This window comes from Bidens hawaiensis, unplaced genomic scaffold, assembly GCF_021521415.1.
Source record: "Bidens hawaiensis isolate Kalapana, Puna unplaced genomic scaffold, B.hawaiensis_p1.1 tig00019456_1, whole genome shotgun sequence".
In the NCBI taxonomy this organism is placed as follows: Eukaryota; Viridiplantae; Streptophyta; class Magnoliopsida; order Asterales; family Asteraceae; genus Bidens; species Bidens hawaiensis.
The window spans coordinates 114,906-126,420 of NW_027492958.1; the positions used below are offsets into that span (position 1 = coordinate 114,906).

The 11,515-nt window shown below is 35.9% G+C and overlaps 1 protein-coding gene across 1 annotated transcript; it reads right to left on the reverse strand.

Moving 5' to 3' along the window:
- Positions 1–1,716: 1,716 nt before the first annotated feature.
- On the reverse strand, positions 1,717–9,546 carry LOC143558426 (uncharacterized). Its single transcript, XM_077047265.1, has 14 exons — positions 9,361–9,546; positions 8,136–8,562; positions 7,774–7,955; positions 6,288–6,672; positions 4,920–5,559; positions 4,790–4,830; positions 4,294–4,463; positions 4,112–4,190; positions 3,941–4,039; positions 3,496–3,564; positions 3,342–3,391; positions 3,161–3,242; positions 2,799–2,893; positions 1,717–2,132 (listed from the first exon to the last, which is right to left on the reverse strand). Exons 2-14 carry the CDS (start codon positions 8,469–8,471, stop codon positions 1,985–1,987), a joined length of 2,376 nt encoding a protein of 791 aa, XP_076903380.1. The 5' UTR covers positions 8,472–8,562; positions 9,361–9,546; the 3' UTR covers positions 1,717–1,984.
- Between the last annotated feature and the right edge of the window lie 1,969 nt (positions 9,547–11,515).

The window sequence follows — 11,515 nt, forward strand, 5'->3', positions numbered from 1 at the left end:
TGTTCCAAAGCACTTTGAAACATTGTGCAAGTGGAATTCCATCGATGAGGTACATCCCAATTAGCTCCCAAAGCTTTTCTTCTCGTATCTTTACAAAATTTTCTATAATCCATTTGTCTTTTTTTACTTTTCTTAAAAACTTCATGTAGCATTATTCTAAAATCGTTTATAACCGATGTAACCTCATCCGAAGCAAGTCCGTCTTGCACGATTAAATTAATGATATGTGCAACACACCTTGAGTGAAAAAATACACCATTGCAAATCGACGTATATTTTAATTTTAATTTATCAACCGCCGATGTATTATTCGACGCGTTATCAAATGCCATTGAAAATATTTTATTTTCTAGTTTATAAGTTTTTATAACATAATCTAAAATTTCAAACAAATTATCTCCTGTATGTGGATACTCAAAGAGTTCGAAAGCAATGGTGTGTTTCATCATTTCCCACGATGACGGGTCTACCCAATGAGCGGTGACACAAAGATAAGATTCGGGTAGACCATGTGGAGCCGACCAAACATCACTAGTTAAGTTTATTCCCGTATTTATATTTTCAAAATATGCAATTAGTACCTCTTTGGCCTTCTTCCACAATTTTAAACAATAACGTTTAAGAGTATGACGACTTACGTGAGTGTATTGTGGTTGAAGCGTATCTCGAATCATGGCAGTTAAGCGAGAGTTGTCGAAGTGGCTAAACGGCAAAGCTTCTTGAATCACAAACTTCGCCATACGATCTTGAACTCAATCAATTTGGTATGTAAATATTCCGCCTTCACTATCCATTTGCGTTTGTTGCGAATCGACGTTCTTTTTCAACGCCTTGCAATACGGTTTTTCGATGTGTTTCTTCAAATTTGAATTCGAAAGTGGGTTTAAATAAACCCCACAAAACTTGCACCGAGCCTTCAATGAATGGTCACTCAATTCAACCAAATCCCAATTGCACCAAATCTCTTGATTACGATTATGAGGTACAATACGAACGAAACTTGGTTCGGCGTTGGAACCTTGACCAACCGATGATTGTGAGGCAGCCTTAACAACAAATATGAATATAGAAGAAGAGAAAACAAGAGATTAGAGAACTCAAAACGTTGTAATAGCGTTTTTTTGTATTTTTTTGCATTCGGGTTTGCGTTTTGAGTGTTGTGATGAACCCATGACACCAAATACCTATTTATACTAGTAGTGGGGTGCTTGGGGGAGCCAAAAACGGCTATTTTTGACCCCAACGGTCAAAAAACGGCCAAAAAAAAACGATTTCCAACGGCTTAATCGATCCAACGGCTAGAACCGGTTAGGAACCGGTTCCGGTTCGGTTCCGGTTCCTACCCGCCCCACTCAGAAACGCAAGAACCGGTCACGGATCATCGGGTTGAATCAGATAGGGTCCGGTTCCTACCAAAAACGGGTAGGAACCGGTTCGGTTCCGGTTCGGGTCCACCGGTTCGGTTCCAGGAACCGGTTTTTTTGATCAACTCTAGGCTTACACATGTATAGATACAACGCAAAATAAAGAGATATAGATAAGAAACATAATATTTCGAAAAACAAATTAAACCATTGACACTAAAATGATTCAGATTTGTTTGTTTTAATATAGGTGCTAAAAAGACTTTTTTAAGTTTTTGATAAACAAGTGTGTAAAAAGGCAAATGAAGAACTCCAAATCTACATAGATATTCCCTTGCTTTTACAATAATCCTAAGAGGAGATGATGATGATGATAATTCATGTACTCTATACAAAACAATCGCCAAGTGTTCCTAATGGACCACAAAACAATGGCGCCTGGTGTTCAACTGACCACGATGTTTCAACAACAAGCGTGCACACGACCGACCAACTGCCAAATCAGCATATAAAAACCAACCAACTCGACTACAGACATGGCACCACGACTGACTCACGACACTCAAAATACTTTGCATCACAAAAAAAGGGTCAAAGTGATTTACACTCGAGTGATTCTTTTATGGTTCCCTTGGGCCGTTGTTTTCTTTGGCGGCGGTGGTGGTGGCAGAGGCGGTACGCAATGCCTGAAGTTGAACGGTGAACTTCCTCTGCAGATCTTTAAGTTTGTCTAGTATTTCTTGAAACGTCGGTCGCAATTGTGGATCACTAAAAAACAAAACGCCTTTAATAAGATTGTCTCATCTTTTATAAAACGTATAATGCAGATTTATCGTATATATAAATAGAGGCGTAAACAAGCCAAGCCATTTGTAAGCTACTCGGGACCAACTCACTAAAAGCTGGAATCGAGCCAAGCTTAAACGAGCCCGAGCATAAAAATAAGCTTGTTTAACAAACGAGCCCGAGCTTCATTTATCGAGCTTGAGCTGGCCAACAAGCGTAAAGGAGCCTATTATTTATAATTTATATCATCTTTATTTAATACATTTAATAAATATTTATCAAACAGTTATTATATATATAATAACAATAAAAATAAATATTATGTTATATATAAAAAAATTTAACTATAACCTACATATTTTATAATCTGTATAGAAGCTAATTAATATATAAAAAAATTTAACTATAACCTACATATTTTATAATCTGTATAGAAGCTAATTAATATATAACAAACAAGCCAAGCTCAAGATTAAAAAAAACTCACAACCCGAGTTTTAACTAAGAAATAAAGTGCGAAAATGAGCCGAGCTCGAGCTTTCGTAAGTAAAACGAGCCGGGCTCAACCTTACGCGAGCTTGGGTTCTGCTTGTTTACACCCCTTATAATATACCTAAAAAAATAAATAGTTAAAGATAAAATACGAACCTGCACCAACAGCTTTCGATAAGAGAAGCCCATTGTGGGTCCACGTCTTTGGGAATATCTAACCGTTGATTCATGAATCCTACGGCTCCTATCACCTGTAAACACAAGCACATTTTGAATTTGAAGGTCAAAAAAGATTAATTTTTAAATCTTTGATTCGGAAAAAAAAAATAAAATAATAACAATAATAAATCCTTGACATAATAAAACTCCAACATAATATAACATTGACATAATTTGTAATAAAATCTACACATATGATATTTCAATGTCTCGGTTTCTTCCATATTCTCATATGTTTCGGTTATAGAAAACGCTAAGTTTGACCTTAAAAACTCCAGATAAAAAATATCGTACGGTACCTGCATCGAGTTAAGACTATCCCAAGGAATCTTCTCTGTGGTGAGTTCCCATAATACCACACCGAAGCTGTATATATCAGACCTGCATATTTCAAACAAATATTATTATAAAATTTAAAACTTTATAAGCATTTAAATTCTATTATAAGAAAACTGATCAGTTTACACGGATAAAACTTACTTTTGATCAGCTTGTTCATTTCGAAGAACTTCAGGGGCCATCCATTGGGGCTAAAAGTCGAAAATGAAAATAAATGTTTATTAAAGAAACTCGTTCTAATGTCTAAACTACCCTCGACTAATGGAAGCTTGAGGAAGGGTATATAAGTAATTACCGTTCCTTTCCCCGTCTTTGTTGTAAGGTAGGTTTCATGCTTTATACGAGAGAGACCAAAATCCCCAACCTATTCAATTGGTAAAAAAGAAAAAATAATAAAAATATATAATAGAAGTTAATTATACAAATGACCCTCGTGGTTTAGCCAAAGTCACATATTTAGGTACTAAGTTCTAAAAATTGCAACTTGGCTTTCATGATTGCGATTTGTAACGAGTTTGGGATTAATGACTTACTTCCGTTAGCTTTTCTGTTAAAAGTGAGTAAATAGACTAAACTACCCTTTATTAACTAAATGGACCATTTACGCAATTAACTAATATATACTTTACATTGGGTAAATTGACTTAAATTCCCTTTAACAACTAAATTACTAAAACTTGTATTTGTCATTTGTCAATATCAAGAAAACAACACGAGATATTAAATAATATGAAACAAACCTTTACATTCCAATTCTTATCGACAAGAAGATTTGAAGATTTCAAATCCCGGTGAATGATGGGTGGGTGACAATGATGAAGATAATTCATGCCTCGTGCCTGTAGGGTCCACCAAGTATTAAAGTATGGGCATATAAAACAAACAGACGACAACTTTGTATAGTTACTTACTATATCCACGGCCATATGTATACGCCGCCTCCAGTCTAATCTAGTTGTATTTCTTTGAAGTAACCGGAACAAACTGCCACTGCATAAAATAATATACACATCAATGCATGTATATATACACAACATATGTATGCGTGCGTGTGTGTGAGGGGGGGTGTAGATAAAGTAAACGGGGAACCAACCGAGGAAGGAACTCTGTGACAATGCAAAGGCGTTGAGGTGACATAACAGCGCCCATGAAGAGTAGAATGTTGGGATGCCGAAGCCTTTTCATCAGAGATACCTCCTGTCTAAATGATAATATGACATCATCTGAATATTCTTGCCTTGAGAAAACCTTCACAGCAACATCCTGCTTACACAAGCATATGTTAGATAGATATATTTGTAGTTAGAGAAACTAGCAGGGAAAAGATTTCATATGTTGACTTAGCATTAAACATCGAGATAATACGAGGTATAGGTAGCCTAATAAAATAACGATTAACTAGCAGAGAAAAGGTTTCAATTTGTCCCAAAATATTCATCCACTTCTAGAAAAAGAATATGTATGTATAATTAACTTTCTCATGTTACCCGTAACTAAAGTTGTTATCATTAAACAAAAAGAAGGTATTTAACAATTGGTCAAAGGGTAAAACTGTGATTCTGATAATAAGGGAGAGATGAAGAACATACCGATCCATACCACAGTGCATGGTACACCGTCCCACATGAACCTATCAAAACATTAAATTAATTAAAAAAACATCGATAGTGTGAAATTACCGTCAAATGACAAAAATACCCTTCAAACAAAATGTCATACCTTGTCCAATCTGTTCTCCAATCACTAAATCTTCCCACAAAATTTCATAATCCAAGTTATCAACTTCCATATCCGCTTTATTAATGGCACTACTGTTTGTACTGCCACAACTGCTAGCACTACTGGTACTATTAACATTAAAAGACGACCACGACCCCGGAGCCTCATTCCTATTATTGTTATTATTATTATTATTCTCCCACTGTTGACTTTCCACTTTCGACGAGCCCGACTGTTGACTCGACGCCTCGTGTTCTTGCTCATTATGCAACCAATTAAACCCGAACCGACCCATTTTCGAATCTCCCTCTCGTTCGTTTCCTTTCCATGGCCATGTAATTCCCTTTTTGCCCATCCATGCCTCGGCTTTTGAAGATAGAATCTTGTGGATACCAAGTTTGTTTTCACTTTCATCACCGGAATCTGTTGAGGGCTTTCCGCTAATTTGGTCTTTGAATGGTGAGTGAGAAAGATTATCACCTCTTGGGGTGCTGGCTCCGCTTGAATATCCATCGTCTTTATGGTCAGGGGCGTTTATGTCATTTTCGGAATAATGACCGTCTGCACCCCCGCCATCTTGATCCGTGAAGTTTTCCCCGGGTTTTATTTTCGATTTGACCTTGTTGCTGACTTTTGAAGCCTGTTGTGGTGTTTTCAATAATCAAGATTCATTGTTACATAATATAATCCAACAGTTTTTTTTTTGGGTTGTGTTCTATCTCAAAGGGTAAAATGGGTCAAATAAAAAATAGCTTTAAGGAGAACGGGTCAAAGTGGTCGAAAGTCAATCAAAACAAAAATGGAGAAAAAGCTGTATTTGCGTCAATAGCAGCAGCGTGCATGAAACCGGCAAAACTTATTGGTAACTGAAATGACCGAACACAAACAAAACCAACGGTTTGGTTCTATATTTCACAACAACCGATATTCGGTTCGGTTTTGATTTTACAAGTAATTAAAAAAACCGAACCAAACTGAATTTATGAATTTTCATTTTTTTTTTCGAATGTTAAGTCATTAATAAGAAGTTGATAAACAGTATAACCCACTTTTACGGTTTACCCAATTGTAAATAAACAATTAACTATTAATCAACAAAATGGTAAAACCACAAAAAAACCAGAACCGAAACGAACCCAAACCAAACAGAAAAAGAACAGTTTTCAACACTCAAAAAGCGAATATTCGGTTTTGGGTTCATTTTGTGCCCCAAATGATACATGCACACCCCTATGTGTCAATGTTAATCAAGCCCGGTTTGGACCCGTACATGTTAATCGAACCCTGTTTTGACCCGTACTAAAAAAAATCCCTTTTCAACCTGATCCCACCATACCCCTATCTATATTAATATCTTAAAACACTCACCAAACTTGAAATTTTTGAGACGATTGCAGTTTGTAAAGGTTGTTGAGGATCAAGCCCGAGTTTAGCCGAAGCAATCCGCCTCGGTGCACTAATATGACCCACGGGCTTCATATCTCGATACGGGCGGGTGTCACTTGATACACTTATAACCCCAATTAATGTCCCGTCTTCATCACGAAATGGCGTATTTGTGGCAATAATAACAAACTTTTCCCCTCTTTTGTTCCTAATTGGAAACAGACCCGACCAGCCTCCCCCTTTTATTGTTTTGTGTATGATATCATCAGCTAAGTGATAATCTTCCGGTTCTACAAAAAGCTCGTTGGGTGTTTTTCCGAGAGCTTCTGCAGCTGTGTAACCGTAAAGATCTTCGGCTGTACGGTTCCTACAAAATTCCAATTGGTGCACAATGTTAAAATATAATTCCTGTTTCTGACTCATTTACTTATGAATGCGTCGATTTGTAGGCTTGTAAATGAACCGAACGAACATGCACGAACAGGGTTTTCTTGTTCGTGTTCGTTCGCTAAGAAAATGAGTGTGTCCTTTTATGTTCGTTCTTGAACTGTTCGTGAACAACATAAACGAACAGTTCACGAACATGAACAAAAGAACATAACTGAACTAAAACCAATTAAAAGTAAATGTGAACCATGGGTTGTGCCTAAAATATTATTAAAACTAGACTATTTTTAATGGGAAAGACGTACATAAATGAACGAATGAACTTGAACATAAATGAACAAAAACTTTTGTTCATGTTCATTCGTTTACAAGCAAATTTAAAATAAATGTAAAGAAACGAACATAAATAAAGACAAACAAACAAATTCAAATAAACAAACTTCCTGTCAAACGATTCACTGAATGTTTGGTTCATTTACATGTATATTCGGGTCAAACGAACTTGTTGCTTATTCGGGGTATGTTTTGTCTCTAACGGGTCGAATGAGTAAAATTATAAAGATCAGCTTAAAGGGTCAAACGTTGCCCACAGTTGTATTTTCACTGCATAAACCCTCCTCGATCATTTTATTAAAGCTTTAAAACAATTATACTGGTACTTAAAAATTAAAAATTTTGTAATCGTATATGAGAAACCAATTATTTATTAAAAAAATTATATAAAAAGTGTTTCTAAAATCTAAACCCAACAACTTGCAATTTAAACCCGTATTGACTATTGACCCGTTAACCAACTAGCCCAACTTGTCCATTTTTAACACATCTACACCTAATCTTTTTTAATAACCCCAAATTAATCAAGAATCCATATTGACATAATTTAATTATATGAATTAAGAGAAAATGTTGAACTATTAAATGATGTGTTTTTAATTTTTTTTTCATTTCCTGCAACTAGTTTTGTGTTTCTTTGTGAATTGTGATTATGGAACCTAACATTGCCTACTCTTTAATAATTACAATAATAATCAAAATCAAGAAAAATGAAGAATAGATATGATAGGAAAATGTTTTAACTCACCAATAAATTATGTGCCCGTTGAGATCAAATATATGAACAGCCTGGCCTATCGACTGCAATATATTCAAATACTGTGTTTCCGATAGCTTCACAAGCGAGGGCCCACAAACTCCACCACTCTCCCCTCCAGTGGCACCACCATCACCACGCTCCTCAGTGACACCACCACCACCACCACGCTCCTCAGTGGCACCACCATCACCATGTTCCTCAGTGGCACCACCACCACCGCGTTCCTCAGTGGCACCACCACCACCACGTTCCTCGGTGGCGGCACCACTACTCACGACACAACCATCATGTCTATTATTATTAATATTATAATTATAATTATTGTTATTATTACTACTACTATAACTAACATCAATACTGCGGGTCTCTCTCCTCAATGGCGAAGAATGCCGACAAGATGCTGAACCCATTTTGAAGGCCGCCACAGGCCCGCCCTCAAAAAACCCACTGGCCCCACCAATGGTTCTCCGGCGAGGTCGGTGGGGGGATACCGAACTTGACCTTTGGCGGTCATATCTTTGGTTGTCATCTGAAATCTTTAGCATTGACATTTCTTGTTTGAGGTAAGCATGGCTTTCTTCTAAATCATGAATTTTCTTTAATAGCTCCTCGGTTGGTGGTATTTCATTCTTGTTATTGTTGTTACTGTTGCTGTTATTGTTGGCGTTGTCGTTGCCGTTGTCCATATTGCGCACACTTTCACACAAATACACACCGTGTGGTTCAAGAATCAAGAAACTGGTTCTTAAAGCTCCAAGATTTCATTTTTAAGGAACCCTGAATCAAAAAGATAACAAAAGAATTCAAATTTCTTGTCTTTATTAGCATACTGATGAAATCAAATTGATAATCTTACTATTTTATACAAAAAAGCAAAACCCTCATCAAAAACCGGTTCTTGGAGCTCCAAGTTGACATTTTGGAGGATCCATAAATTAAAAGAATAACAAAAGAATTCAAATTTCTTCTTTATTCACATACAGATCAAAATCAAACTAAAGATCTTATATTTTTTGTACAAACAACTAAACAAGTAAACCCTAATCAAGAAACTTGAAAAATCATTTTGATTTGTACTAAAGATTAACAGGCAAACATCATATATACAAAAGCACATTGATCAATTAACCGGTTTAAAGAACTATAATTTTGCAAAAATTAAAATTAAAAGAATTAAGGTTAATACATGTTTGATTGCAGCAACTAAAAGAAGGAAACACACAAATACACACAGTGTGGTTTAAGAATCAAGAAACTGGTTCTGGGTACTCCAGTTTTCATCTTTAAGGAACCCTAAATCATAAAGATAACAAAAGAATTCAAATTTCTTTTCTTTATTCACATACTTGATCAAATCAAATAATAATCTTGCAAATAAGCAAAACCCAACATCAAGAAACTTGAGAAAGCAATTTGATTTGTATAAAAGATTAACAAACTTGAAAACCATCTCACTGACTTTAACTTTGACAAGACTAAGATTTAAAAAAATAATAATAATAATAATAATAAACATGTCTGATTGCAGCAACTAAAAGAGGCAAAACACACACATAGACAAAATGAAGCCAGTACCTGTGAATATGTTGAAATGGTAGGAGGTCTGTAGTTGTTGTTGAGTGATGCATAAGCTGATTGTTGATTTTCTTCTTCTTCTTCACATAAACACCACTTGAGCTTTCAAAGATGCAAATGGGATTTGGGTATGGAGATATTATTATTATTATGAAGAAAAAATAAAGATGTGTAGATGGATGAATCAATTAATTGAATCTCTCTCTTACTCCTTCTCTTTCTTTATTTCTTTCTCACACATACACACAAACACACACATTAAACCCTAAATTAATTGAGTGTTTATGTGGTGAAGTTTGTATTTGAAATGAAAGAATCAAAGGAAAGAAAAGATGTTGTCTATATCTTGAAAGGTCAATACTTCAAGAACAACCCTTCTCTCTCTCTCTCACCTCCATAAACCATTTTTTGTTTTTTTTAATCTTCATTTACTTTCATTTCCAGCCTTCTTTTCTCTTTTTTCAAGTATGGAAAATTTAGCCCTTGTGTTTTAAAGGATATATATATTAGACCTTGATTTTATTCAATTTTTTAAATAAATGTTAGTTTTATACCCTACTAAAAATCATAATATCAAATGCAGGACTATAAACAGTGCTGAAGCTTGGGCGAGTTCGTCGGGAGGGGCCGGACTCAAAATGTATTATAAAAATCATAAACTATGGGGGCCGGCATCAAATTTTCGGTATAAAACGGGTAAATTTACACTACGTATACAAATTTTCGGACGGAAAAATGGTTGATTTACACTACTGCGCAAAAAAACAGGGGGGCAGGGCCTGATGGCCGGTTAATTTGTATATGTTCTAGTTCGTTTATTATTTAGTTTTAACTGTTTATTCTAAAACTTTCGATACATACGTGTATTACTGGATTTCAGGTCACAGATGTTAAAGTGCTCAATATGGACCTGCTGTAGCATGGAATGAAGACCCGGGATGTGCAGCACGCGAAACGAGAAGTTTAATGATAATTGCTGGTGAGGAGACCCATCGCGATACGCGATGGGCTCCCTTGAAGACCCATAGCGTATCGCTATGGGGGTAAAAATAACTTTGAATTTCTGGTCCATCGCGATACGCGATGGACCATTGAAGACCCCATCGCGTATCGCGATGGGTGGTGCAGACGGGTTTTTTTGTTTATAACTTCTTTTTCATCAACAAGAAACCCTAACTCCGTTTTTACGAACCAAAGGCGATTTCCAGCAGTCTTATAAGCGATTTCCACTATCCTAGTTCGTGTCAAGACCTCCCGCATGATCCCTATCATCCGTATCGAAGATTTGATGATGTCTAGGCTCGGCTAATCTCCTAGAATCGCACCCGGGATGTATAGTTTGTATTCTTTACAGTTTTTCTCATGTGACTATGAATATTATTGTATTATTATTGATGATTGATATATGATTATTGATGTTTGGTATTTCTGTGTGTTCGGTCGGTTTAGGTTTACGTTGGTCTGAACGATCTGTTACCAGTTGCTAGATAATTAGTCATATAACTGTTTGGTTAGATTGAGTACGATAAAACGTACAATTACCCTTAACTGAGTCACGCTGGCAAGGACTGTTTGATAACCAGTGCCGTGTGTAAAGTAATTGTTGGCGTCTAAGGTTTTGTCTGATTGATCAGTTTTCAGTTAATCGTTAATAATCAATCTGTTAGGTTACATGAGATACTGTTGGTTGCTTACTTGAATTCCCGGGTGTGATTTGCTTTGTTAACTGTTTACAACTCGTTTATTTGTTCGTTGCTTAATTCTCTACTTTTACTAAATTTGCTTGTGTGATCAGCACTAAAAACCAGTTACTTCATAATAGTAAATCTGTTACACGAATTCATTGACCACATACTCCTTGTGATACGATACCCTACTTGCTCTAACTATTTAGAATAATTAGGTTTTTGATTGACTCAAACGACGATCATCAAAATGGCGTCGATGCCGGGGAGTTAGTGCGCTTAGTGTTTTTCGTGTTATTTGATTTTTGTGTTTATTTTTAATTTTAATTTTAGTTTTAATTTTGTTTTCAAATTTTAGTTTAAATTTTATTTATCTGTATTTTACGCGGGTTGTGTTAGTTGTGCAGATTACAGGTTTATGCACACCCGCCATTCGGGCCGACAGTCTCCGTTAATTTACGAGCCCGAAA